Source organism: Thunnus maccoyii, chromosome 8 (genome assembly GCF_910596095.1).
Source record: "Thunnus maccoyii chromosome 8, fThuMac1.1, whole genome shotgun sequence".
Classification (NCBI taxonomy): Eukaryota; Metazoa; Chordata; class Actinopteri; order Scombriformes; family Scombridae; genus Thunnus; species Thunnus maccoyii.
This window is the reverse complement of record NC_056540.1, coordinates 8,139,087-8,167,046: the sequence shown is the minus strand read 5'-3', so window position 1 is coordinate 8,167,046 and position 27,960 is coordinate 8,139,087. Positions and strand designations below refer to the sequence as shown.

The 27,960-nt window shown below is 39.7% G+C and overlaps 1 protein-coding gene across 1 annotated transcript in view; it reads right to left on the bottom strand.

Annotated features, from left to right (window-relative positions):
* Nucleotides 1-1,011: 1,011 nt before the first annotated feature.
* zgc:66433 (uncharacterized protein LOC321250 homolog) overlaps nucleotides 1,012-27,960 on the bottom strand; it is a 50,043-nt gene continuing 23,094 nt past the window's right edge. Inside the window, exons 2-17 of the mRNA XM_042419543.1 lie at nucleotides 24,796-24,869; nucleotides 19,000-19,174; nucleotides 17,377-17,503; nucleotides 14,872-15,012; nucleotides 14,673-14,732; nucleotides 10,379-10,537; nucleotides 9,059-9,158; nucleotides 8,682-8,967; nucleotides 8,095-8,584; nucleotides 6,661-6,831; nucleotides 5,445-6,597; nucleotides 5,121-5,224; nucleotides 4,269-4,431; nucleotides 4,035-4,153; nucleotides 3,632-3,725; nucleotides 1,012-2,817 (exon numbers count right to left, since the gene is read on the bottom strand). Coding sequence (XP_042275477.1) covers nucleotides 2,318-2,817; nucleotides 3,632-3,725; nucleotides 4,035-4,153; nucleotides 4,269-4,431; nucleotides 5,121-5,224; nucleotides 5,445-6,597; nucleotides 6,661-6,831; nucleotides 8,095-8,584; nucleotides 8,682-8,967; nucleotides 9,059-9,158; nucleotides 10,379-10,537; nucleotides 14,673-14,732; nucleotides 14,872-15,012; nucleotides 17,377-17,503; nucleotides 19,000-19,174; nucleotides 24,796-24,869 — 3,916 coding nt within the window. The 3' untranslated portion in view covers nucleotides 1,012-2,317. The remainder of the gene's footprint in view (nucleotides 2,818-3,631; nucleotides 3,726-4,034; nucleotides 4,154-4,268; nucleotides 4,432-5,120; nucleotides 5,225-5,444; nucleotides 6,598-6,660; nucleotides 6,832-8,094; nucleotides 8,585-8,681; nucleotides 8,968-9,058; nucleotides 9,159-10,378; nucleotides 10,538-14,672; nucleotides 14,733-14,871; nucleotides 15,013-17,376; nucleotides 17,504-18,999; nucleotides 19,175-24,795; nucleotides 24,870-27,960) is intronic.

The following is a 27,960-nucleotide window of genomic DNA, read 5'->3' as shown; positions in this document are numbered from 1 at the left end:
CCTAAACTTCCAGCTCTGTAGTCAATGCCCAGACATGAAAGCAGTATCAATCTTCTTACCTAACTCTCCACAAGAAAGCAAACAAAGTCTATATCCAAAATGTTGACCTATTTCTTTGATATAGTGGTAAAGCTGTGAGAAACTGTTGCTCCACTTAAATACAACTAATTTATTCACCGATGTTTTGTGTAGATAGAGGAGCTGGTTTTTTTCTGGTTTTCTGGGGCTTCCTCAGACTCATTCCTGTCTAACCGTTCATTTGCATTTTAGACATGTAGGTCAAACTTCACTGACTGTATATAAAGATTATATAATATACAGTCTAAGGTCAGGCTTCATTGAAAGTAACTTTAAATGAGCACTTTAATAGGAATTTAGTATGTTGCTTAAAGGGAAACTACACAGATTTCTACTCATCACTGGGGGTACAGCTCAGCCTGTGAAAACAGTTGTATAACAGTTGTATAATGAAAACTGTTGTATAATGTCTTCTGTGACTCATTAGGCTGCTTCTGGGATTGAAACAGAGACCCTCTATCTACATGACAGCCTCTCAGGTTCCCCTGCCGCCCTTTCTTCACTACTGATTTTGTTATGAACACATTTCATTAAAAAAAATCCATTTATTATTCTAGGAATAAAAGCCTTGTGTTGTGATGTGGATGTTTTCTGCTTCAGGTATACTCTACAGTTTTGAGTCCTTTCAGGAACAAAGAAATTCGAAGCTAATCAAGTATTCTCACCCTGACACAGATGCTCCAAAAAGGCCAAAAACCTTTCTGGTGGCATAAAAAAATCAGGCCCTCTGGGTTAAAAATGAATTAAATTTTATTAATAAAATGCTTTATACAAGAATATGCATGCTGAGTTTTCATCTGAGCACTTTCATTTTCAAATCCAAATGGCTTCTTGTTTTCTGCAACATGAATATGAATATTATATTTTTATGATTCCTCTGCCAAAACTGTGAATGGATGCACAGTGAGATGAGAAATAAAAACACGGAAGAAGTGATTTCATTTGTTATTTACTGCACATTTTATGTACAAGACAAATTCTCAAAAGGCAATACAAAATAAAACAAATGCATAAAACATATATAGTTACTGTGAGATAGATAAGATTTAATTGATACAAAGACAACTTTCAACTGTGAAACTCATTTTCCTTTAGTGATGCTTTGCATCCTGCAGCAAACCAATCTCCAAATGACTGATTACTGTAGCTGTATATTGATTTCTGTCTCCTTTACATGTTTGGTTGTAACTGGAAAATGTTTCATAACAACCAGGACCAGGCTGCCAACATGATGATGCAGTAAAAAAAATATTAAAAAGAGACTAACGTCGGTGTGATGATAGTTTGGAGATCATAGATTTCTGTAGGACGCTGGCAGATAATCTGTTATGTATTCAAAATATCAAGAGAAAATTAAAAATGTAATTTACATTGACAACCTGAAAGATGCTCGATACACTCAGCACTCGCAAACACATTAAACATCATTAGTTTAGTGTCTGTGGATCATGTAACAAGAAATATATTTGTCTAAAGAACTTGATACACAGACAGCACTTTGAAGAAAAGTGGATCAGCAAATTTTCAGCAAAACTCCAGCACATTTCTCTTCAGCTTAACTTGGATGTTGTCCCATTTTACTCTCCAGTCATGGAGAGACAATATTTTCCTCATACCTCAAATTGTGAGCGTGCGTCACTGCCATAAAATAAACACACATACACACTGAGACTGACTGACAGACAACGCTCATTCTTAAGACAAAACAAAGAATCTCTAACCCCAAGATTTACTTTGCATCTGTATCCTCATTCTTAACCAATTTACTGTGAATAAAGTATCTTTATAAAATAATGTCTCCTTCCTTTTACTGTGTGAAATGTTAAGTGATATCACATGTGTTACTTAAACCTTTTCAGGCACCTCATACTAAAACTGTAGAAATGTGTGGATCCACCTTCAAGTAAGACATTAAGTTTTGGGGTCCTGATCTGTTGATTAGAAAACATGACAAACTTTTCAACATAAGGACATAAAGAAGGAGGGGGTTAAACTGGGCCTGACTTTGGCTGTTTGATTGGTGAGTTTGCACCAATCTGACGCCTGAAGCCAGAATAGAAACCAGGAAGTAAGAAAACAACAAAAACAACATCTCTTTGTGTGCAAATGCATTCTGGTCCATCCAGACTTTTGGCCCACTTGGGCATCACTCCAACCTCTTTTCAGATCTGACCCCATTGGGCCTTTTTTGAGCCACCTTGGGCCAGTGTACTAGACCTTCCTCAACACTTTGCGCCCATCACTGGACTATCTGAGGCATCTCACTCCAGGCTTTGGCCTTCTTCTTGGCCAGAGCCATCCAGGGTGGCTCATCCTGGGGTGAATCTGGGGGAGGTAGGCCTCGCTGGGTGGACGGTGTCTGGCCCGAAAGCGCTGGAGCTCTTGAACCAGACTGTGGCGAGGCGGTTCTCGATGAGAAAGGAGGGGAGGTGAGTGTTGTGCTCTGGGCCTGTGGTGTCTTGGATGAGGTGGCAGTTTTGGCGAGAGATGTTGGACTTGTGCAAGACGGAGGTTTTTGGGGAACAGGAACAGGAGTAGGAGGGGAGAGGGATCGTTGGGCTGGGGTAGGTGGGGGTGGGTGTTTTGCAGGGGCAGGTGGAAGCTGAGGTTTTGGAGCGACAGGGCAGGGGAGAGACTGGGATTTTGGAGGTTGGGGTGGCACTGGAGTTGGAGGTGAGAGAGCCCTCCTGGTCTCCTTTTCTACAGACACTGAAGGTTTACTGATCTCCAGCGGACTCACTAGAGGAAAAAAATAGAAACATACACACATACACACGACTTTTAGAGGACTTAATAATCATATGAAAACTCACTGATCTTACTGTATTGGAGTTTTTACTGTGTAATAATAATAGTAATAGTAATAATAAACTGCACAGGTAATGAGCTCATACACAGTTAATCAGTGTGCAATACTGGGCATTTTGAAATATGAGGGGAATTTGTACTTTGTATTTACTGATATTGTGGTCTGTTGTCTAGAATAGTTGGTTTGTTTTCCTCTTTTAAGATCCATCATTTACATTTTTGTCTAATTACCTTTGCCATCTTTCTCATCCATTAAAATAACTCACAATTGTATTTCTTACAACTAGTCACACTGATCAGTCATGTTTTTGAGCCAGTTGTCGTGTGTAACTAATGTAAACATCAGCTACCTGAAAGAACCTGCAGTTTGGTAGTTAAAACATGAGGTGAACATTGTTGGGTCAGTTGTAGTAGCAGATTTATTCCACACGAGGTCAGCATTACATCAGTCAAAATCATCTTCTATGCAACAAGTTAACACGCTCAACAAATAGCAGGCAGGAAGAGTTAACTTTTAAAAGGTATTTTGTGTATTAAGCTCAAAGATCATCGTGGTTATGCAGCATGTCAAATATGAAACACATTTTTAAATCAAATAGAAGAAACATTAAATTTTATGAAATGTTCCCATGCTGATGTCTTTTGAACAAGAAGAAAAAAAAGAAAATAAATAAAATATATATTTTTTAAATGTTCTATTTCAAACGACCTGTGCGTGTGTTTATATGTGTGTATGTGTTCTGACCTTTGCTGGTGGATTCAGGAGTTTTGTTGCTCTGCTCCCTACTTGCAGCTGAGCTGACATACATTGGCAGCGACGACTTCCTCTCTTGTTCCTCCTGATGACAGAGAGCAGCACGCACCATTAAAATACAGATTCTTGACACAGCCTTCAAATGTGTGGTGATGTGCTGTACGCATATATAGTCCTCTCACAGGAAGTGGGCATCTAAGTTTTTGTGTTTCTTGACTTCAGAGGTGACTTCATTACGGTCCATGTCACATTTAATATTGCGCACAGTCATTTAAGGCTTTATTCAATGTCACCTCACAGTTTTGTGGGAAATGTGTTTTACACAAAAGACATTCATGACAGCACAGACAGACAGACAGACACACACACACACACACACACACACACAGATTACCTTCTTAACAGTAATCTCCTCCAGCGAGTTTTCTTTATAGATCTTCTGTTTCTGTTTGGCCACAGAGATCCAGCTGGGAGAACCAGATCCACCAGAAACACCACGAACTGCAGCTGAGTCTGAATCAACAACACAGCATGAGAAACTCTCTAAGCCTCGTACAATTTGTAACAAACCTCTCCAACAGTCAGTATTTGAGTGTGTATGTGTGCGTGAGAGAATGTGTATACACACCTGAGACATGTTTGGGTTTCACTCCACTGTCTCCATGTACCTCTGGTTTCTTAGGGAGGGCAGGCTTGTTGCTGATTGGCTGACTTATGGAGGGCTTAACACTGACTGGCTGCGGTGACTCAACTTTACAGCTGGTTGGCTGAGCTGGTGGCTCGACGGGAGGCTGAATGAGAGTAAATCAGATGATGAATACAAAATTGAAAGTTCCTTAAACCTGCATTTACTGATGTTTTTTGCCACATGTGGGCAGCAGATACAAACTGTAAACAAAACAAATTTACACATCCAGCACACACAAAGCAACATAACTGATTTGAAGTCTTTTGCCACCAGATGAACGTAAGTCCAATATTAACTCTACTTTATCTCTCTTTTGGTGTCCACCAACTCCTGAGGAAAATATCTGGCTCTTTAGCTGCTAAATGTTGCACTAACTTTTTTATCTGTCTGCTGTTTGGTGCTAAGCAGGTAGTGCAGAGTTGATATTTAGAGCTTTTTTGTGGAAAACATCTGCTTGCTGCATCTGGAAACAATGAGAGCAGTGAGACTGAACCAAAACAGTAAAATTGTGGGCCCTAAAACCAAAACAATGAGTTTAAAGATGCTAAAACGCTCAATAGGGGTGAGAGGGCTACAGTGTTTGGTGATAATTCTTTGTGTGTTCGACACTATGAGCTACTCCTTTCACATACACAATCATTTGATCCACTGTTAATATAAAATATTGATAATAGCAGCTTTAATGAGTTTCATTTCTATTCCAAAGGAAGGAGAACTTCAGATTCTGCAAGAACAGTAAAACATGAAACATTCACACAACACATTACCAACAGTAAGAGTCAGTATTATCACCTCTGTGTTTTCCTCCTCAGAGCTGAAGCGGTGCAGAGCCACTGTCTTCCTCAGCCGAACTCCAAACGGGCTGTCGGGGTTTCCCTCCACTACCACAGAGCTCTCTGTAGGTGAGAGGGTGAATAAAAGTTGGTCTGTGGTTGAACTTTAGTTTAAGTCAGACAGCCTGTTCACCTCATGTGACTTAGATTAGAAAACTTTCATTGCATGTGGAAAATGTGAGTCAGACTGAAAAATATGTGTACAATCAAAGCTCAGGAACTCCGAAACAGGCCGAGACACAGACAACGAGACACAATCAAAGCACTGATTGTGTTTACTCACCTTCTGTGGCTGCAGCAGCTGAGGCTGGAGGTTTGACGGGGGCCTGTGATGCAGTGCTCTGTGGTTTGGCAGTGGTGCTTCCTGCATTCCTCGCTCTACCGGGGCTCAACACCAATTCAACCTTAGCCGAACTCGCTGGCTCTGTTTCCACTTGTGGGTCTTTCTTGGCTGTAGCCACCACATCCACACCTCCAGCTCCTGCGATGGTAGATGATGAAGAGGAGACGCAGGCGGTTGGGGAGGAGGTAGGGGCCACATTGTCTTCAGCATCTTCGATAGAGAGTGATCTCTGCCAGGCGGAGTTGATGGTAAAGCGGACTTTGCTTTGATCTGAACCGCCAGATGACTGGTTGACCGTTTCCTCCACAGATGTAGGAGGTGTAGCGTCTTCTTCAGACTGTTCTTCTTCGTCTTCCACTTTGTTAGCTGATTCTTCATCTGCGGATGCTGTGATTTGCTCTGTTGCTGCTGCAGCATGAGAAGGTGATTCAGCGACTTCGGGATCAGCAGCAGTTGGGGACTGCTGAAAGGAAAACGCGGCTTTCTCTGAGCTGGGAGAGACCAGGTTTATGTGGATGGTGGTGGTAGCGGTGTTGGGGCTGGTCATACTCTCCTCTGACTGAGTTTCAAAATGTGACTCCTGAAGAGACAAAGAAGAAGGCTTTGAGGAAACTTGTTCTGGGGCTGACTGGTTCACTTCACTTTGATCTTTCTCCACATGCTTCGAGTCTGGTTCTTCTACACTTTCCTGCTCTAGATCTGGTTCAGTTTCATTGACATCAGCTTGGTTTGCTTCCACATCTTCCTCTTGGTCTGATTTTTGTTCCATGTGGTCGATCTCTACGCCCTCCTCTGCTCTCTCTTCATCATTCCTCTCATCTTCAGAGTTTTGGTTGGAAGCTGCTTGGCTCTCATGCACTGTGGCAGACTCCTGATCATCCAGCTCTGCAGGGATTTCATCATCGTCTGTGTGTTGCACGACACAGACAGCATCATCTCCAACAGCAACATCCGCACCTTCATCTGCCTCCTGCGATGGTGCAACACTGTGAACCTCTCCGCCTGCTGCATCAGGAAACATCTCCATCATCTCTTCTGCGTCATCCCTCTCCTCTTCTTCTGCCTCTTCAACTCTCTCCTTCTCTTCCTCCACCTCCACCTTTGCCTCCTCCTCCTCCTCCACCACCACCGCATCATCCTCTTCTCTCTTCTCCAGCCCCTCCTCCTCCACCTCTGGCTCTTTCTCCAGCTCCATTGTTTCCTCCTCTCCCTCACTCTGGTCTTCTTCTTCTACCTCCACCTGTTGGTCCATTTTTCTCTGAAGCAAGTCATTTTCTTCCTCAGGTTTGACTTCCTCAGCCTCCTCTTTTTCTCCTTTGTCCTCCTGCTGGAGGAAAAATAAGTGAGGGGAAAAAAGAGGAAAAGTGAATTTTTTTTAAACAGCACACACATTGTCTTCTATACAAAATACATGCCAGAGGTTACAAAATACAGATGATTGTACTGGTTGTTAACGCTTTGAATCTTAGTTTTTGTTTTTTTTGCTTGGTTTTTATTAAATTTATTCACAGGCTTTTGGCAAAGCAACTACACATCTCAGCTTGGAATGACATACAAGGTTATTTTCAGAAAAGTGTGGCTGCTCAGAAATACTATCATCCTGCATGTGAGTAATACCATACATGTTCTAGTTTTTATGATGTTTTAATGCTATTCAAATTATAGTGTTTTCCCTGTATGTCCACAGGTTCTCAACACAGGTCAAATATTTCTATCCATTCATGTCAGTATATGAATGATATTTGGAGCTTTAGTAATGGCAAAAAACATAATATAGCTAACATTAATGGATTTTGTCACTCTTTTTGTTATTCATTTTCTTGCTTACATGTACTTGGGTGATAATCATGTTCTAAATTTTGGAGCTGCAGCTCATATCATGCTTTACAGGATGCAAGCAGGAAGTATAATGTTGCCACGGAGACAGCAGCACCTCTGCTCCCACTGATAAAACTGGAAAGTGTTGAGGGCTCTCTGGTTGACTTTTTGAGCCCTTTCTGCACACTTTTCCTAAGTAGGTCTGCAACTCTACACACTTTACTTATAGGAATAACCCATAATGCACAGTGCTGTGACGTTTAAACAGCAATGACAGTCGAATTGTGCATTATAAAAAAACAAAAACACAACATGGAAGGAGATGACAAGATATTTTCCTTTGAGGTATAAACAAACATGTTGTTAACCAGCTCTATGTACAGTATGTGTGGTTGTTTAACTTATGATGGCATGATAGGGACTTCCTATAAGTTGAGCAACAAATAATCCAGTTCATTAACTACAAACAGTCTGAAATATAAGACTCACACTCTGTTGTCCACAGAAATGTCTCTGTCAAGGTAGAATGATTTCACAGTGCTGTCCCACATCAGTGATGTCACAGAAGACATTGAAACTGAACCAGTGATTTAGCTACATATTGAGCCCTGTGTTTTCTCTTTTGGCTTATATCTGTTCACATTTTGGTTCATTTGGATCACGGGAAGGGCGATCCTGTTTTCATTGTAACCATGGATTTACATGTGATGATTATCAGGAAAGTTCTGAAGTTATAAGTAGTGATATTATAAAATGATTCAAAAATACATACACTGTGTTTAATGAACCGTTCCACTTCTTGTTGTTCTTCCTCTGCCTCCAATTCTTCCTCATCTTTATTCTCTTCTTCATCATCTTGACAGGAAGTAGTGGCAGCCTCCTCCTCCTCTTCCTCGGTGCTCTGACCCAACAGGAGTGAGCCAGAGGGAGCCGCTTGATAACCGACAGGCTCTTCCACCTCTGTGTCCTCTTCCTTCACCTCTTCTCTTTCTTCTCCCTCCGCTTCTTCTTTGTCCTTCTCCTCCTTGATCTCCAGGACAGCCTCGGTCTCTGCGCCTAATGAGCAAGGTGCAAGGGGCGTCTTCAAGGAGCTCAGTACCTCCTGTAAGAAGGAGCCCCCCTCCTCCCCAGTCTCCTGGACGACTTCTCCTCCTTTTTCCAGTGTTGGGTTTTCATCATCCCTGGTCTCCTCTGTTTCATAGGTAATACCCGGAGGGTCTTGCAGGTACTCTCTCTGATCAGCAGGGGGCTCTGGCGTGGCTCTAGAGGCAGAGATCATGGGGTTAGATTGATAGGAGGAGAAAACTGAAACATAGAGTGTGAGAAGGAGAAAACAAGGAGGAAATGATGTCTAATCACCTGGGACTGTCCAGAGAGGAGGCTCTTGAGCCGAGCTTGGAGGAGAGCTGGGCGTCTGCGGCTTCCTCCTCTGAGGGACACGGCTCTGGAGGAGAGGAAGTGTCCGGGCCATGAGAAACATCCTGTTCAGCTTCCGACTCATCCTCTCCCTCCTCCCTCTCCTCCTTATCTCTCAACAGGGTTTCTCGGGAATGCTGTGGTTGCTCTTTCTCCTCCTCCTCTTCTTGTTTTTCTACTTCTTCTTCTTCCTTCTCCACCTTCAGTTTCAGCTCATCCCCACTTGCATCTGGATCACAGGCAGAAACAGATATCAGAGATTATAGTGGGGAAAATGCAGAATCACAGTTTAGAAGTGGGAAAACAAAGAGCAGCCTAACCTCTTGTCTTCTGTTCCTCTCGCTCCTCCAAAGAGTCTGGAAAGGAGGTGTTGAGAATCTCCTTCACCACAGAGTCTCTCTCTGCTTTGAGCTCCAGCCTCTGCATGAACAGGAGACATTAGCAGTGACATCAGTGTTATCACACTTTGGTCTCTAGTTTCACAGTGATAAATTATTGGTAACGGTGCAGAGGTGTGTGCTCTCCTGTTTGCGCCGCCGCCCACTGCCTGGCGGGGTGTGTTGATTCTGACGTTGGTGTGATATGAATATTCCTGCTGCAGTTTCAAATGTGACAAATCTCTTCCCCATCATCTGGAGAGACTGTGGACTAACAGTTCCAACAATACTTATGTCATCTACCAGAGAGGTATTCATTATTCCTGTTTCAATTCAATTCACTGTTAAATATATACAAAATGAATTCAGTTTTACATACTACATATATTGACACTAATGCAGAGTTGGATAAAGTCACAAATATAATACTCATAACGTTACTTTAGGAATATTTCAGAAATATTCTATTGATGTTAAAAATCATATATAGTTTCTATGTAGGTATACAGGAATATTATGAATGGTTAAATAAGTGAATAAGAATAAGCTTGTCGATAGCATTTTCCCGCCCGCATACTCTCATGTTTTCATGCAGTCCTGCTGAACAATACAACAAATCTCCTGCTGTCTTAATGAAATACATTTGGCATTAACCAATAACAAATTTCACTTTAAATCTAGTTTTTTATGCACATGGAACTAGGTTAAATAAACCGCTTAATGAAATTAGACACTAAGATGGTGTAGTGCACTAATCATATTTATTTTAAGATGATGGAGCGAGTGCTTCTCATCAGATTTCTGTCAACAGCTGGAGGTAAATATTACTTTTTCTGGAGGTTGATGCATCTTAGTGGTAAACCCACATAGCTCATTTATTTTAATCTGCTCCACCTTTTCAAACTTGTTATCATCTACTCTGCACATATCACTGATGGACTTTCCACCAGCTGATACTGTTGTAAAATCAGGGACGTTTGTCTCAGGGCAAATCAAATCTTTGACCCCAGTGTTTCTAATTATAAGAAAGCTTTAAATTTAAATGAAAATGTTATGACCTTTGAGGGGAAATTAACCTGTTGCAGCAGTTATTACTAACACGGCAATGACAGGACATGTAAAATACCAACAGTATCATTGTAGCAGCAACTTGCAGAGGGGATATGAATCTGAGAAAAAGGCTATTTGAATAATATTACAGCATAAATTTGGGGTGCAGGAGCTTATGTGCTCATTTTGTATGTGTTTTTGTATGTGCCTTACATTTGCAGGTTTCCTCTTGTTGCAGGCTTTCTGTCTCAGGCCCATCTTGTGTTTGGCGGCCGAGTTGTCCAGACAGCCAAAGGGACTGGCCGGCTGACTGAAGTCCCCTGGAACCACCACCAGAGGGCTCACTGCTCTGCTGGAGGCAGCACAGGACAGCTGGGAAGAGAAGGAGACAGAGGGGGTCACTAAAAAGTTACACAAATAACGTCTTAACAGAGTAAATATTCGTCATGCATTGTAAATACAGGTAACGCCCTGCACTCAATGCTGTGATGTCATCTGGAGACACCTCTGGAGGAGGTCCACTGACAAACACTGGGATTTGTCCACCCATGTCCAGGGGAAATTGTATCCACATGCCACTGTATCCACAAACTCTGTCTCCCATTGTTTCCCAGTGCATCAGCTCCAGACAGAGCTGCTCACGTCACAGATTTGAGTCATCGCTCACCGTCTTGTTCCCAGCTTTAAGAAACTAAACAGCCCGACATAGAGGCTGGAAAGAATAAAGTGTGTTGATTATGATAAAAGGTGGATTTTCACTTTAGATGATGAAGGCAGCAGATAAGGAAACCAACGGAAACAGAGCAAGAACAGCAGAGAAGGGGCAAAAGAGAAAGAAAGAGAGGTAGTCCAGCTGTATAAATATTAGCCGTCCTTATCTGCAAGACCAACACTTACTCTGTCATCACAGCAGAAGTGTCTCTCTTCACTAGGACAAATTCACATTTTTGACTTTTTTCAGCATAAAATCACAGAGATGTTGTCTGTCCAACCAGGACTTTGTTTATAGAAGGGTATGCTGCTTTTGAGTTTTTCAAATATTATTGTTTGACACATTGAGCAACTCCTTTTTAGTTAAATCAGTTCTGTTGTGTTGGGGTTGGTGGCAGAAGTCTCTAATTAAAATAAATAAACCTCTGCAAGTAAAACCAAAACTATTTACATGACTAGATACCACTCGAGGTCAACGAGTGGATATTAAATGTTCATTTAAATGTTTTTGTGATTTGGATGAACTGACCCTTTAAGACTTGTTGTCTCATGCCTGGACTGTGAGTTCATGTAACAGTTAGGGGAATATGATCAGAGTTCTTGTCTGTTGATATCTAGATTTATTTATTTATGTTTTTGGGTCTCTAAAAGCTATAACTACAAGTAGACACACTGACTGATAGTGTAACCACTGGAATGCACAATGAACACACACACACACACACACACACACGCGCACACACACACACAGTAGGTCAGTGTAATAACATGTACGCTACTGTGACCAGACTGACCAAAAAACAGAGACAAGGAATGAGAGAAAGTCGCATAAAGAGGAAGAAGAGGTCAAGCAGCAGACTTCCATTTAAGGTTTGAAGAGCAGCTTGAGGGTTGGTTATGACCACACCCACCAACACACACACACACACACACACACACACACACACACACACAGCCCGCGGTTCATCTTTAAGCATCACACACGAGGCACATGACCGCTATTTACTGTGCTACAGATACAGAACAGTATGTATTTGTGTTTGTGAATTTACTGTATGGATCAGAGCTGAAGATCTTCTGAGTTAAGAGGCCTCTAAATTACACTATTCTTATCCAGACATAGTAATAAAAAAAATATACCAAAATATACCAAAAGAAAACTTAAGCTTCATTCCCACAGGAAGAAATGAAGTTAATGGTAGTAATGTTGTGTGTGACTGCTTCTTTCTGATACTCAGTTTTTTTCACAAATTGACTCTAAACCTCTAAAACCTGCAGTGTGGAACTTTTACATATAAATGAATGTCCGTTACAGTCAAGCCCTTGCCAAATGAGTTCACACAACGCTGATTAAGCCTATCACTGACAGATAAATCTCTCTGTATTTCACAGTATATGGAGTTTTTAGATCTCATGTTGGGCGCAACATTCTTGTGCTGGCTGTTTGGCTGTTAATTGTGCGGCTCTTCTAGACTTTCCAAATGTTATCGGACTGAATGGATCAAATTCTGATAGTGAAATGAGTCATTTTGTGGGGGTTGTGTGACACCCAAAACTATTTATCCACCCTTTTACAGCAGCAACAGCAGGTTATAGCCAGTACTTGCTATCGGGCATACTGGGACAAATCCCGATGGGCCAGTGGGCCGTCAAAAAATATGTTTCTGGGCCGGTGGGTGGTCAAAACATATCCGTTTTTACTAGCTCTCTCTGTGTGTCTCTCATTTGGGGTGCACATGAGAGCGTGCTGCATGCCTGTGTCAGGCAATCAGAGCTGAGCGGCCCCCTTTACTTTCACTGCCAGAAGGGGGAGACAAAAGTCCTGCACTCCAGCTTTAATTGCCTCCTTAAACCTCTTAAACTTGCATGAGTTGATTATTTTGGCCTCTTGGGGGCAGCACAACAAGCTGAAACACACAACATTAACATATTATCACCTTCTAAAGTCTCTATTGCTAACTTGTTAGTGAACAGTTGTTTCTTTACACATCTGACAGACACAGAGCTACATTAGCATTCATATAACATCATGTTTCTGGCCATCTGGTGAAAGTAACACCACATTCACTCTCTTTTATCTCTGTTTTGTTCTCCACCAGCTCCTGAAGGAAATATCTGGCTTTTTATCTGCTAAATTCTCCACTATGATTACTAGCTAATCGCTGACTTTGTCTGTTTGTCATTTGATGCTGGGCAGGTAGTGTTAATCAGATCCTTCTGCGGCTGGAAACAAGGTTGATGAGAGAAAATCAACACAGTGGTGTTGGGGGCTGTAAAACCAAAACTAAATATTGATTAGTTCAGCTTTAACCCGATAAATATCTTTTGTGGAGAAAACCCAGAGTCAAAATGTTATTCTCAAAGCCACAAACTGAGGAGCCAAGCTCTAAACTACATGTAGACAAATGACAAAGCCTGCATTCTTTCTTATTCACAGTAAATATAAAGACAGACTGACTCCGACCCAAGTATCCAGAGTGTTTTTACACTGATATGGACACATAGTGGAGCTCAGAACTACTACATTAGTCCTGAGATTAAATCTAGGCATACAATTAAAAAAAACATTCTATGTCTCCATGAAGTCTGTCCTCTGTTCTCAGTGGATGGAAAAGCTCCAGAAAGTGCCATTGCCACTCCAGTTCATGCCACTGCAGTCCTCCTTGATGGCATTCCTGTGTGTGGAATGCACTTTAAAATGGATATTTTCAAGTTTTTGTGTGCATTTCTTTGTAGCTGGCCATTTGTGGTTTTTCTCAGTGGGAAAATGACTGGCCAAAACCGGCTAAAATTGCTAAAACTGCTCTATCATTAAATGCTCATTTGTCATACTTTGCTGACTGTGCGTTTAGCCCACATTATAGCCAGTGAGGCTAAATGGATAGCTGGAGTTTTTAGGACAACTGTCTTATCACGAATTGGCACTCCTTTCTGTCCATCTGAAAAGTAGTTATTTCAGTGAATTGTTTTAACTGACAGCCTCGTTAGGGAGCATATGGGACATTTAAGTCACATGGGCTGAACAACAAACACTCCTACAGTAGGTCAGGAGGCCGACAATCAGAGGATACAGAGGGAGAAAGACAGTAAGAAAGAATGGGCATTAAGAGATAAAAGGTGGAGAGAGGAGGAAGAATAGAGTAGGAGGTCAATCAGCATGAAGGGAGCTTTTATTTAGAGCCAAGAGTAGTGTTTCAGTGATTAGATTGGATCATGAGATGTTTTTACCATCGTAGTCACATGAGGAGAAATGTCACAATCACACAAAGCGACACACTCACACAGCCAGAAGGTTCCTCCTGGCCTTCAAAAGTCACATATCTTGACTTTACTTTAGTGGCTGTTTGGCCGGTGATGGGGGATCCACACACATCACACACTACGTGATGTTACTGATTTTATAATCGCATCACATTTTTTGTGTTTCTAATCCTAATGCATTGTGTGTATCCTTGAGGCCTCACAAACTTGGTGAATGAATTCTCTCCCTCATAGAAGAAAAACTGATTTTTTAAAAATAGTTTGAAATAATCCTTCACTGCTCACATCCGTGTTTGCTTGCTGACATGCTAACAGTCGTCTTCCTCCCTGCCTCTTGTTGCTGCAGTGCTACTCTTCTTGGCACTTTACTGCCACAAACTGTAAATCTGTGAAATAGCATGAAACCATCGGAGTGCGTTGCCACCTGTTTCTCAGCATACGTGTGTCAAACGGGGCTCCATAGCTGTACTAGTGGTCAAAAACTCCACAGGGCACTTTTAATAAGGCGATAATATGTCAAGCTTTAAGTGTTTACCTGGTCTTCTTCACTGTCTGTTCCCTCCAGACTGATGGAGCTGTTCCTCTGAGCCTGATTATAAGAGACAGAGATGGAGAGAGAAGAAATAATACTGTAAGTAAAGTGTTTGCGAGTGTGTTAGCAGTGCTGTTTGTAGCAAATAATTCTCAGGTGGTCCAGATGGTGGGACATTATTTAGTACTGTATGTGGGGTTACCAGCGTTGTGTTAGGCGTTGTGTATTCAGGTGGACTGCAAGGTAGACCATCATCCTCTGACATGGTTCCAGCATCATCTGTCTTCTTCACACACATCAGGGATGGAGGAGACCCCAGTCTGATGGCCTGCTTCAGCTGGAGCTGAAAAATAAAAAAAAAATAGAAATGCCAAACAAAATTAGGTACTTAGTGTTTCTGTCAGTGTGTTGGTTCTCACCCATTTCGGGGGATCAAAACATGTGAATAACATATAAAACTTGTAAACGTAGCCACACTTACAGTAGGAAGTTTTTACAGTAGGAAGTGAAGTTGTTTTTAAGGTTTTGTGTGAGTACTCAGAGATGAAGAGGAACCAAATCTGACAGGCTGTTTAATAAACTACAGCTTTGTAAAAAGGTAACAAAGGTGTATTTGAGTAAGCATTTCTATGTTCAGCAAGTTTAAATGCTTTTACAGTCCACAAATTCCCACTAGTGTAGAGTATGATTAACAGAGAAAGATTGTGAGGACAGTCAGTTGGCACTCGAGAGAGAGAGTGTTTATTTTAGGCCTTGTGTGTGTGTGTATATGACTGTATGAGTAGGGGTTAGGTATCACAGAAACTCAAACTAACAGACTTGTTATCTTCCTGTTACGTGTTACCCGGTGACAGTCTCTCAAGGACTCATTTACTGGTGTAAAGTAAACACAGGACAATACAGCTTTTCTTTAGCCAGGCTTGAAACACACCTGACAAAAAGTCCTTGATTAAAAATACACAAGCTGCTGCAGTTTTTAGTGTTAAAATTTCAATATTATTGCTCATCTCATGTTCTAGCTCTCTGTTAGGAAGCTCAGAATCAAGATGCAATTACATGAAATTCAGTTTATTGCAAACTTTGAGTTTAAATGATAACAGCACATAGAATATAACATGTGCCATAAAAAGATTTATGTTTCTCTTGTGAAATAACTGCACATGAATATAACTTGATTTAAGAGTTTAAAAATGCTACTAAGCAGGTGAAGTTAGCATCCAGTCATATTCAGCTCCTTTAAATCATTTTTCCATATGAGCTAGCATTTCCTGTTTCATTTTTTCTTTTCCAATGTTTAACTACTGTTTAAATACAATATATTATGTGAAATGTTTTTTAGGGAATATTTCAACTGTGATTCGAGTCAACATTCTTAAATGAGACTGTTTTTAAAGCCAACAAAATAATTTCTTCATCAGAATTATAACCTGGCTCTGTGGAGAGGACTTTGAAACAACATTTAGACCGTTGTGTAGATAAGACTGACAAAAGACAATTTAACGGTTAAATCTATGTTTAAAAGGTGAAGACATGAAAATTAATTAATTAGATGTTTTTGGTAGCAAGTCAAACATTTCTTATTCTTGTGTTGGTGTGTTTTGACTTGTGACCTCTATGATCAGGGCTACGGCCCTTTATGCATTATAACACATGATCTGTAGTGACAGTGTTGCACTGTGCATTATATTTTAATAAGTATGCACCTTGTAAGACATTGATCCTTACATAATGTGTTTATATTTGGCTCTGGAACAACCTCATACTGCGTATCAAACAGGCAGGCCAGCTCAGAGTGAGGATTAAGGTCAGGAAATCTCCATCAGATTGTTTTCCTGAGTGAATTCAGTTCATGCAAATCAATGTGTTAAAGTTTAATTTCTGTTGAGTTTACATATTTGTGCAGTTTTTCTTGTCAAACCATGTTATATTTGCTCTGATTATTAATAAATGTCACTGTCTCTTACACACTATATGCTTGTTCTCTTATCCGCAAACAGGCCCATAACTAAACACTTTCTCTGTATTTTAACTACAGGAGAAAGTTTTCCTTTTTAGCAAATCTCCTTAAGATGTTTAACTCTCACTCCCTGTAGGTAGCTTAGTTGAGCAGTTCAGCTGGAGGTCAGTTCATCTGTCTGAGTCTCATGTCTTCCCGTTTTAGCCTGCTGTTGTGACAGACATTTGTTCTGTCTGTCTGCTTTTCTTATCGTCATCAAGTACTTTCATTTTGCTTTGATAGACGCTTCCGTTTTAACCTCTCTGTGCTACACATCAGCTCTATCAGAACCGTCTTCACCACGTTAAATGACTTAAATAATTAAGTATGTTTCTGCATACATCCCTGAGGCATAATCACACTAACTAAATATACAAAAAAAATCAGCTGGTACTGCTCTGGCCGCTCATATATTGATAAATACTGATTATGACAGCTGAGAGCCGCACAGCGTCACACATTCTCACTCGCTAACACACTAAAAATAGTGTCAGATTCTGATTCTTCATTTGTTTGTTAATCCCTGAGGTGAAATCCTCTTTTCTCTTTCCTGCGTCCACAGACGTGTCAGAGGTCAGGGTCACTATGGTAACTTGGACCTGGAGGAGATTAAGCATCATTCTTGAGGACAGACACTTAGATAGTTAGATACTTGTTGACACAGGAGATTAACCTTGGCTGCTCTGGTCGAAGAGTACCATATGTATGTACCTGAAGTGATTTCACTTTCCCATGAATGCTGTCCTGAGACGCCCCCAGAGCCTCGTTGGCCTCCGATGAGTCAGAAACAAAGACAGAGTCATGTGACAAGGCCTTGCTGCCCAGGCTGATCTTTGACCTGCAGGAAATAGGAAAAGGAAAAAATAAACACAGCACAAAGTGAGGTTTCACAGCTTCTAAAACAAAATAAACAAAATAAAGAGTAATGGATTGTCGGAATGCCAAATAAATACCGTAAACTAACGATGGTGAGGGTTTGAAATGTGTTCATCATCCTGTGTCTTTCTTTCTTTCTTTCTTTCTTTTTTTAATCTTTATTCATCCAACAAAAGTATATTATCTCTTAGTACAATTGTAAAAGAGAAGAGTGAAATTGGAGTAAATACATCTGTGACAGCAACGATGAGGAAGGAGTAGACCACAGGAAGTGGCACAGCTTAGAAAAACAAAAGGAAATCAGGACTGTCCACAGGAAGAGACCCTCCAGTACTTGAAACAAAAACAGGAAGCCACAAGCCTCCACTGAGGTGAGATTGGAAGATCAGGAGATGGATGTTAAAACATGATTCTTCCTTTCTCAAATTATCTCTGTCCTTTTCACACAAGAGCAGATGTTTATCCTGGCCTGCCGCAAAATGAAAAGTCTGTCCAAAACTCTGCCGTCAGTGGTCATGTTATGTTGACTAACCCCTTAAAGACTCTTAGTACTCACAGCAGCTCAATAGTTTGTGCTGCAAAGGCATTGTTTTTTGCTGTATTGCAGTTTTTGCACTTATGCTAACACCACTTTCTAATTTTCTTGTACTTGTATAAGCACTTCAGGTTGGTTGTGTATAGTATTGTGTGCTGCTTATTGCTGAATTATTATTCTTTCTGCCTGTGTTGTATGTTAGCATGTATATTGTGACTGGTATTGGGTGTCTGTCATGTTTATGTCTGAATGTTTTTACTGTGTATATTCAATTTTGTGTCCACACTGCAACCTGATTTCCCTCTGGGATGATAAAGTTAATCACATTATTGATATCAGTATTTCCAACCCACCTGGGTTTCAGTTTTAGTGTCGCATGATGGACTAATTGTCATTTTAGGTGCTTTTACACCCAGACAGGAATACAGTTATGAAGAAAAGACTAACATATGTGCACAGAGGCCAAAAGACTGCAAGAATCTTTGAAAATGTTGAATTTAAGATGATGTATGGACAATTAAACTAACTGAAAAGTGCAATGTCATGGAAGTCAATCAAATCCATTAAAATGAGTTGTTTGGAGAAAATGTGACGGCTTTGGTTCAGTTTGGATGAGTCATTCTGTAAAACCTTTTTCATAAATATAATGTGGATGTGAAGAAAGATGGTTGAGATTGCTGAAAAAAATAATATATAATGAAATGAACTTTTCAGCTCATCCAAAGTGCATTCACTGTGGTGTTTAGCTTATGAGATGCAGAGTACATCAATTTCCCTAATAAACCACATAAAAGTACTTGAAGCTTTTTTACAAAAAGTCAACTGGCACTTATGTTTCTGCAACTGCGTGAAAATTTGAATAAGAGTGACGCAGTCATAGTTTACCTGTATGGATTTGTATATGCGTGTGCGTCTGATCTTACCCAGAGCCCTTATCCTTCTCCGATCGAGTGAGTGTGTTATTTTCTGATGTTTTGCTGACATTGTCGCTTGATTGGCTTGCTTTGAGACCCGCATCAGCTCCGGAGGATGATGGTTCCTTTCTCTTCTTCCTGGCGAAGAATTTTTTAAACGTCTGGAACTTGGACTTCTTCTTTCCTGGTAGGACAAATGAGAAAAGAAGAAAATATAATTGAAACTGTTGTGTTCTCCTGCCAGTGCTATGGTAAATCATAACAACTAACAGTACAAGGATATACTAATGAGAAAATTACACACACAGCATCTTTACACACTGCCCTCATATGAACTGCAGTTTGAGCAATAAGTCCTGTGTTGGCTGTAAAGGCCCAGGTAGGCACCTCAGGAGAAACCACACACATAGAGTGATATGTGTACACATAAACACAAATACACACACACACACTCATGCTTGTAAAGCCTCCCTCCCAGAGAGTGCACATCCATTAGCACCGCAGTGGAAAAACTCAACAGCTCTTTTATAACTCCTTAAACAGCTACAAACTGCTTTCACTGCTTTCAGTCAGCACAGCACTTATCCAGAACTTGAAATGCCCACTGCTCCTCTATCTGTGTCCCACATTCACCAGCTGTGAGCTGTCTCAACCATCATATAATGCATACTGTAGGTTTCTGTTAAAATCAAATACTCAGTAAAGAAAAGTCTGTTTTCGCGCGTCTTAAAAAGACATGACTGGTGATTTTCTTTCCTACTGTCAGCAAATCTCATGTGTAGAGCTAAATGAAATCATCCTACCTACATGTATTGTATGTGTGTCCAAAGCACGTGTTCCCGCACATGTGCAGTGGCGTCTGCCTTACACAGAACTATTCTCCAGGAGACTGAAAACGTGATCACTGTTATCAGTCTGTGGAACTATTTCTAAAGAAACTACTGTGGCCATAATCTTTGCGGTGAAGGAACTTGTCAACCAGCACAACTGTGTGGCTCACTGATGTGTTTTTAATAGTTTTGGGGAAATATTGGGTTAAACAAACAATACTAGTAAGTGGGATGAGTTCATTGTTGGTCTGTCTCTGCACAGCAGATTTGTTGAATAAGTAAAATATAGAAAATCACCAGCCTTATCCTTTGATGAAAACATGCCACAACTGGTCTTTGGTGCTTATGGATGGTTATAGACTACTCTGAATGCTCGGCATCTGCATTGATCTGATAGTGTGTGTATTAAGTGGATCAGGTATGGGCCATGAGATGAGCAAACCCCATTAAATACTGTTTCTTTGTCAATGTCATTATAAAATCAATTGTTTCCGCTATCAATTAGATCCGTTCAGTCAAGGGGGCCATGGACTCACTTTCTATTGCCGCATCAATCCCTGGTCACATGTTACTTTGCATTAAAACTATTCTAATGAGCTCCACACAATGAAGTATACAGATTTAAGAATTTGGGGGGAAAGGAGCAGTGGACAGACCTAGACAGTGTTAAAACACAAAACAGATCACTGATGACTAGTTTGAAAAAACGTTTTGATCTGTTAGTAGTTATTTTTTATATTACTGTTGGATTATCTATTCAAACTAATAATACCCCATGGTTGCAAACTGTTTTCTATCTGTAATCTACTCTAGCTGTTTCAAACTCACATGCTACTATTTGTTATCGATTACTGTTAATAATAAGTGTATCTTTTGCAGTTTTTAATGTCATATGGACATCATCTTGTACAACTAACAATACGTTTGTGACAGTTTTAAAATAAAACTTGAGCTTGTTGAGTCAAACACTGGCTCAAAATAACCATATTTTAGTTTAAGTACATAATGTGTAGGAATAAAAGAATAGCGTGTAGGAAAAATGAAATGTGACCAAAATATTAGCTAGGAGAAAAACAAAACAAGAGTGATCCATAACTATTTGGAGAATTCACTTCCCTGGGCCATGAAATGCTTTAGAAGAGGGTTTTAAAACAGACACATTCTTTTTATACTGGCTTTGTCATGTCTGTCCTTCTCCCTGTGGGGAATCCTTCAGCATTCCCTCCTTTCTCTAAAAATATGCTTTCTGGTTGGAGCTAAATCACAGCTGAAAAATGTCTGGAATCTAAACCCAGTACTGGAGCCAAGATGCTTAACATTTCTGGGTCACTTGCTGGAGAACACATAAAAGATGATTAAGGTAATTCATTTGGTTATTTTATAATATTTAAAATATTATATTTCATACATACATGTAAACAGTTTGTTAACTTTGATCTATTGTGTGTTTAAAAAAAAAAAATCATAAAATTATCTGCAAGTCACAACTTTTCTGCATGGAGTGGTAAATATAGCACCTGCTACACTATTTTAATGAGCTGCCATCAGTCCACACATGGAAGACAATGTCAGTTTTCCTCCAATTTTTATGTAGAAATGTTGGCTACAAATGTACCTGTCCTTTGTTTGGCACCACAAAGCGAACAACATTACTGCTGTATTTACTTGAGGAGCTTCCAATGTGCTTCTGATGATGCATCAGAGGAATCTGTGCGCTGCCAAGATGAAAATCAGGGGGAAACACCAGCCGACAGTGCCATTTATTGTGCTATTTTAGGTACAATACACCATTAAGCTAAAGGTCTACACTCATAAAGAGTTGAATAAGGCCACTGCTTCAATGGAAGGTCAGTGTACGTCTATAGGCATTGTAGGCCTAACATTAGAAATCCACTTAATAATTTCCCAAAGTATAGTCTTTAAATCACAATCACGACTCTGTGCACATACTCAAAATAGCATCATGGCAATTTCAAGGCAGTCTAAGGTCAATATTAACTTACACAATGAGAAAATGGTGGCCTTTGACAGGGAGACAATGTTGTTGTGAAATAGAAGATGAGAAGAAGAGGCGAAGGGACCTGAAACAGTTTCTACACTGTAGGTAGATCAGCACATGGAGTGAAGCTCACTGTGGTACTTGTGATATTTGTGAGGTGTTTGCCCATGAACACAAACTCTAAGAGTGACATCTGTCGTTTGGCAAGTTCAGAAAGTCGCTAAAGGTGATGCATCTAATTATCTTTTCTCTGCAGGGGGAGGAGGATTATGGAGGAGTAGAAGAAAAAGATGAGGAGCAAGCACAAGGATGAAGAGATATTTTAACTCTCAACTCTGATTATTTATTTGTGATTTATGAGTTCTGACAACTTTAGTGGCCATAGCTATTATAGTGTCCCTTTAAAGACCCTGAAAACCTATTTTTTCCAGTCAGCCTCCTGCTATTAGGTATGAAGTTCTCCATAAACACACTTTTTTCCTCAAAGTTTGAAAAGTTTTGGTTATTTCAAAAGAGATATTTCTTGTGTTTTTCTCTGCACTTTTTTACTGGTTTGATATGGGTGGAGCTCAGTCGCAAAAAGGTGATGTCATGTACCTCTGAGCAACAATCAAAATTTAGCATCAAAATCTGATGACAGTAGTGGGGTTGTATGTCCATGCTGACAGGCCACTGTCAGTCAAATCTAACCAAACCACATCCACAGTCCTGATGAAGATTGGCAGAGTTTTTGACTGATAAAATGTTTAAGTCAATGAGCAATTTGAAATTATCTTTACTTTTTGTGTTCAGCTATTGCACTGATTTTCAAAAGAGGATAAAACAGTTTTTGGACATACAGTATATGTGGCAGAGCATGGAGTATTTGAGAGGACATTTCCAATGACGTGCAGACTGATAACTGGGAGCTGGCTTTGCTGGAGACACATTGTCAATATCTGTGGTGCACTGCTGACTGCAGAAACATCATACTGATTTTTTCCTTCTTTTTAAGTCTAAGAAGTCTCATCTACCATTAGTGATTTAAGCTGTCTGTCTCACAAAAACATTATATCAACATTTGGCAGGACATGTCATATTGTTAAGTCAAGCTAGGTAGCTTGCTATCTTGCTAACGTTAGCACTGATTCCCACTAAACGTTACTTTTTGTTCATGTTATTTCAACACCTGCAGAATGCTACTAACAGGCTCCTGCATACTTCTTTCTGTACTTTCCCTGCATTACAGAAAGAACAGGGGGGCCTATATTGTTAGCTCAAACTCAAGTCAAAAGTCAAATTGATTTTTTTTTTTTAGCAAAAGATTGTTTTTATTTCAGTTTGATTTTAATCAATAATACCTACGGATGTGTTTTTCTTTAACTTTAGTATTTGCTCATTTGTATGACATATTAATGTCAATATTTAATGTCAATGAGAAATACTACACGTTTTCAGCGGCTCTAAAATAACAATGACTTAAAGAAAGAAGAAAACAGGCTCAAACTTGCATACTTTCTATTTAAAGACTCCAATCGCTCTCATGCTGCAGATCCAATTAACACATAGCACATTCTACCAAGCTCCAATCAGAGATAAGCTGTCTTTCTGGCACCGTCACTGGGTTAATGCCAGCAGATTGAGATGTACATGACTGGCAGACACCATGATCTGTGGAGTCATGCCTTCAACTCCATCATGTGAGGTCTGTTTCCTGCGACAAACTACACACAATCAGTTTTCACTAGTTTATGACTAAAGCTCAGACATGAAAGGCTTTTTTCATTTTGTTTTAGATCTTGTGCTCAAACTGTGTTTACAATAAGCCCAGCAGCACTTCAGCTGATATTCCCACTGTGGCCTCACCCACACAGGCATCTGTCTGACCTCCTGACGCACTTCTTCCTTGTTCCCATCATATCAGCAGCGTATGTGCTATCCATCTGTATAGACGGTGTGCGTGTTTGTGTGTATGAGAGGAAGATGATGATGATAATTTTCTCTTTCTTCATTTCCTGCCAGCGCCAGTAAGGAGATCTCAATTGTTAAAGTCGGACTGATCTTCTCTGCTGTCACCCTCTACTGATGCTGATATTGTTTGTTATTTTCATCCTTGGCAGAAATTGCAATTCCTGAGACACCATTCTGTGGGTCCTCAACAAAAAAGACCATCTCATTCCCACTAAGAGAGCCAAGACATTTGCAGAACTGACACCAATTATGACCTGGTATGGGTATGGAGAAAGTGACCCATCAAAACCTTTGGAAAAAATGATAAGTGTCTGCAGTCTGTGCAGAGTGCTTCTCAATTTCTCAACACAGAGGATTTCTGCTTACTGAAGTTTAAGGTTTCAAGTTTCTTGCTGCTCTTTGGAGCTGCCAGAATAAAACCAAAAATACACAGTAGATACATACACTTGTATGTTGTGTTTTTGAATGCAAAACACTTCCAAATGACTTATACTAATATACTGTGGCTATATGATACTGAAAAAAATATTTCCCTTTTTAAATGAATACACAATAAGCAGATCTGTCCATGTCATTGGAGATACTAGTTAATAAGTTACTGTCAAAGGATTTTAGTCTTTGAAATGTTCTAAGCTGTCCCACCTTCAAAAGTATGAATAAACTACTGAATTTACACTTCATGTGTGGTCACATTGGAATATCATAATCAACAGATGGGAAGTGTAAATGTGACTGATGTTCTAACCCACATCCAAGGTTTCAGCATTGCAGAATAATACAATTTATTAAATATGGAAACTGAAATTAGAAGAAAACTACAGTATATACACTTAGCGATGGCATTTTCACTTTCAGCGCACACTAGATGACTTTAAAGTTTTGATTTGAACAAAAAGGAAAAAGGCAAAAAACTTCAAATTGCAGACAAAAACTTTGCATGCAATGTCAGTAAAGAAAGACACCTTGGACGTATAATAATGAGTAAATACGAATCATTATTATTACACCATCCACTCTAAATGTTACCTGAGCACTCTTCCCCCACCTCAGCAGGCTCCATCACATCTGGGGGTCCTGATGCCATGGCAGCACTGTCACTGCTGTGATGGAGAGACAGAGACTGATGAGCATGATGTTCTTCAAAAAAGTGCAATAATTAAATGATAAAATAGTCAACACATGACTAGTTGGATTGATTTATGTTGTTTGTACAGAACAGCAGTAAACTGATAAATGCCAGAAAAGGTCAAAGCAAAGCAGGATAAGCATGAACTTCCAACAATGACACAGATAATTAATTTTCCTATAAAAATGTTTTTATAAACTTAAAATTCCCAACCCTACAGTTATCTTGGATGAATATGGAAAACAAATTTGGGTATAACAATAACACAATATTATCTCATAACAACATGACACTGCAACTGATAATACTTAATTAATGGCCTGTTTTATGTGTTGAAAATGTCTATTTTGTGTCTCCTGTGGCTGTATTTATCTTAATCTGTCTCTATCTCCTTATATCGCTCATATGCCAGCCTGACCACTTGCAATGTGATCAGGCTCGCCGGATTACAATGTGATTAAAGTCCCATTTGGGAGTGTCGTGACTGCTAGTAGAAGTGGCTTGGCAGAGGACATAAAATGAAATCACAAAGGGCTGCCCAGAGAGCTTCATCTGAAGGATGAGACAATAGTCTGCAACAAACCAGCACCTCATAAAATCATTTCCAAATCTGTTAATCTGAATGTGTTAAAATGGGTCTGTTTCTTGTGTCCTTAAAAGCTGATCATGGGTAGTGTGTTTTAAATTGTTGTGATGAACTTCAATTTTCTATTTAAACTCATGTTCCAACTCAAGCTGTTATGTTACACTTCAGTCTGATCCCAAGCCAGTCTCCAGTCCAATCCTTCACTCTAATCCAAACAATCTCAACAGAGGCATCTCAGCTATGTTTCCACTGTTCTGCTCTGCTCTGCTCTGCCATCCACTCCTGTCAGCTGAAATGGTAGCACCACCGGCGAATGCCCTGCAACCTCTACAAACTACAGGAATTCACATGTCAAACTGATAACTTGTTATTGCTCTCATCCTGCAGCAACATGGAGTTCAATATATTCTGACTGCTGAGTGAGCCTTGACTATATAGACAACATGTTAACTTCAGATATATACATTTAAAAAATATTAGAAATATGTAAATGATCATCTGCAACCCCCTTGTACATTTTTGAATTTGTAATCACTCACTTCACTTTATTTTACAGGACTATCATTGAGCCCTCTCCAGCAGCCAGAGCAGACAGGAAGTTTGAGGCCATGTGAGAGTTCAGCTCCAGCATGCAGAACCAGTTAGCTGCTCTCTCATACAGAGGGACCATTAATCCACCAAGTTTTACATGAATCCCTATTCTAGTCTCAAATCTAATTAGCTATGCACTGGATTTCCTGTGCAATTTGGCAGTAAGCTGAGGCATTATTGATATGTTTGTCAGTAAATTGACATCTCAGAATAATTATAGCAATGTGCTACCTGGCTGTACTACCCGGGTAAGGCCTGGAAACATCATTTCATTTCCCATTTCTTTTCTAAGAGGAAAAAAACTTTGGATCAAATACTGTCCGTTATGTATATAAAGCCATCAGTTGCCTTTCCTTTCATTTTTTTATGGTAACAAAGTGACATGTCCAGTTGATGGAAATCATACACTGTATATAACAAGGTAGACACTGGTAAAGATTTGTGGAAATCTATGTAATAAAACACAATTTTTGACAACAAAATTAAAAACATATTTGATTTCAAGGTTAAACTGATGTTTAAAAATCTGCTAGGCCATGGTGAATCTATATCTATATCTATATCATTAAAACACTATGATCAGTAATTAAATATACTATGGGGAAAATGAATACATGTAATGGTTTACATGTTTTGTAGGTGAGTTATCGGATGATGTCTTATATTGTATATTTTTGATGTTTGATATGTAGCGGTATCTTGTAATCACACGTGTGGACCAAATATTTGGAATACAAGGAGATAAAAATGAACTAACATCCAGAATCTCTTGAATCACTTCTACCGTATGTGCAAAACCTCAGATTGATTCACAATACATTTAATTAAATGCAACCATTTAATGAAAATTAATAGATAACCTTCAACAGAAACGTGAAATTAACCTCTCATAAAATGTGAGAAATTAAATGTGGCTAATACAAGATTTAAGAATGTATAAAGGATAAAATGATTACATCATATGTATATAACTGATAACACTGGGATCAAGTCAAACCACTACTTGACTTATTAGTCAAGACGGACTAAAGGTCCTAAAATGCAATGAAGCTTCTGAGCTTGCACATCAACAGATGACAACTAAGCATACTGTACATTGATGACTGTTGAAAGCTCTGGGAAAAGCTACTAAGTTGAGATTGTTTTTGCAAAACACTACAATGTGTTTTAATATGGAAGAAAAATGATTGTCTGCTCTTCAATTCCTTTTTAGAAGGTTTATGGACAGCCATGATTTCCATGTTTGCCGTTATTGTGAACAGGCTTGTTTCTTTCCATTAGGGAAGTGGCTGGAGAGCTTCTTGTCAACTGTGTTTACAATAAGTTTGTATTATAGAAACAGATGGAACATTCCACAACGTTTGTTTACATGCTGAGGGCTTTTCATCAGTATTACCATTACCTAATCATTAGCTATTAATCATCATATAAACCATCGTTAAATACTATGCTCATTTACAGCTCTATTTTTTTTAATGTTGACCCCACTAGAGTAGCTTTGCATGATTAACAGTTAAAAAAACTCCTTATTTATCTTATATTGGCCCTTTATGCAGCCTCTCAGTTCAACCTCTGTCTCTTAACAGGCAGTTTTAGCTCCTGTCTCTTTAAGGCCCCCCTCCCAATGAGCCCACTCTGTTGGCCACACTTCTGGAAGTGGCCGAGGGGCAGCTGTACCAGGGTTGTGTTAAGTTGCTGCTAATGAAAACCCAACATTTCCTGCTTTACAGTAAAAGCTTTTAGATGACTAAATAATGGGACTTTTATTTTTGAAGAATTTACAGGAAGTGACATGTGTTCCTCACCAAATTAGCAGAGCTTCATTAGTGGTGCTAAAAACTGGTCGAAACAACAACATATTGAGATATTTGGAGCTATTTGTTCAGTT